Genomic DNA, 1777 nt, shown 5'->3' with positions numbered 1-1777 from the left:
GACAGTTTGCATTTAAGAGGGTTATTTTGACAGTTTATGTGTCGATCTCGTTGCGAGTCGTTCGCTTCGACTTGCGGTTTTTCGACAGTTTGTATTTAAGAGGGTCATTTTGACAGTTTATGTTACGTGTATGAAGAAGGAGAAGAAAGGGAAGATAGAGAAAGGAGGAGGAAGAAACGATAAAGGAAAAAAAAGGTATGTATTATAACTAGCAAATCAAATATTTCAATTTGTGCAAATTATTTTTCTCCGTGTGTGTATGTTAAAAGTATGTTAATAGCATTTATTTATTTATTTCACTAATTATCTTTTTGTCTCATATTTTCAAGTACCAGCTTTGTCGTCCACTTTGCAGTCTTTATCAAATATCTGCTTATATATGTGTGCTTTATATTATCCATGAATTTTTATACCGTTTTCAATCCTGCACACCGTTACTTCGGTCTTACAGTTTTTCTTTCGGTGGAACATTATCGTCATCAAGTTCACATATTTTTAAATCGATAAGCGATTTAAATATTTAGATGCTTACTCAATCATCTAAAATCTAGCATTTAATACAATAAATATTCTAGGATCTAAATATTGAAATTGTTTATATTGATTCAAAGATATGTGAATTTGATGACGATAATGTTCCACCAAAAAAAAACTGTTATAAGTAACGGCGAAAGTAACGCTGCGCAGAATGGATTGGAAACGGTACAAAAATTTACACCTAAAACCATTGGACTATTTTGCTCTTGGACCGTTTTGGCTAACTTACTTCTTACTTTATTATAGCTTATAATATTAATATATTATAATTTCACTAATAGCTTTATCGCTTCTAATGGTTACTTTTTTTACAGTAAACAGTATCAGACGTGATAGTAGCAGCATAGAAATTGTAAATTGCGAAAACATGAGTTTTCAGAGCAGATCGTCAGGACGATATCGACATCACAGTCGATCCCGAACTCCATGGCACAAAGATAGAGACAGAGATTGAGATGGAGATAGAAAATTCAAGCAAATCAAGACGAAGAAGGTAATAATTAGACTTAAATTTACAATAAATATTCTAAGATCTAAATATTGAAATTGTTTATTGATTTAAAGATATGTGAATTTTATGACGATAATGTCCCCCCCCCCCCAAAAAACTGTTATAAGTAACGGCGAAAGTAATGCTGCGTAGAATGGATTGGAAACGGTACAAAAATTTACACAAACCATTGGACTATTTTGCTCTCGGACCGTTTTGGCTATCTTACTTCTTACTCTATTATAATTTCACTAATAGCTTTATCGCTTCTAATGGTTACTTTTTTTACAGTACACAGTATCAGACGTGATAGTAGCAGCATAGAAATTGTGAATTACGAAAACATGAGTTTTCAGAGCAGATCGCCAGAACGATATCGACATCACAATCGATCCCGAACTCCATGGCACAGAGATAGAGACAGAGATCGAGATAGAGATAGAAAATTCCGATCTAAAAGCAGATCAAGACGAAGAAGGTAATAATTAGACTTAAATTTCCGCATACATTATAAATTATATACCGATATGTGAGGAAACTCAATAACTCTTTCACTGACAGATTTTTTAGAACATTCTTACATGAAAATCTTTATGTAAAAGCGTCGAGGTTATTATAGTGCTTAAATAAATGAAAACACTTATAGTTGACTATTTAGTTTGTGGAAACTTTGCGTGTTGAGGCATGGAATATTGTGAAGGTGCTGCTTTTTAAAGCAATTCCTATGTCATAATTGGAATTGTCACCCTG

At 32.9% G+C, this 1777-nt stretch overlaps 1 protein-coding gene across 3 annotated transcripts in view; it reads left to right on the top strand.

Moving 5' to 3' along the window:
- The first annotated feature begins 257 nt into the window (after positions 1-257).
- The window catches only part of LOC105556203, a 10851-nt gene continuing 9331 nt past the window's right edge, over positions 258-1777 (top strand). Inside the window, exons 1-2 of one of the 3 annotated variants that reach the window (XM_012003286.1) lie at positions 258-702; positions 1319-1505. In XM_012003286.1, the coding sequence (XP_011858676.1) occupies positions 1372-1505 (134 nt within the window). In that variant the 5' untranslated portion in view covers positions 258-702; positions 1319-1371. The other 2 variants (XM_012003287.1, XM_012003285.1) reach the window with 2 other exon arrangements.

The sequence above is a fragment of the Vollenhovia emeryi genome, unplaced genomic scaffold (genome assembly GCF_000949405.1).
Source record: "Vollenhovia emeryi isolate VEMERY1.0 unplaced genomic scaffold, V.emery_V1.0 DF940226.1, whole genome shotgun sequence".
NCBI classification, from domain to species: domain Eukaryota; kingdom Metazoa; phylum Arthropoda; class Insecta; order Hymenoptera; family Formicidae; genus Vollenhovia; species Vollenhovia emeryi.
The sequence above is the reverse complement of the archived record's forward strand: the minus strand, read 5'-3'. Positions and strand labels throughout refer to the sequence as shown.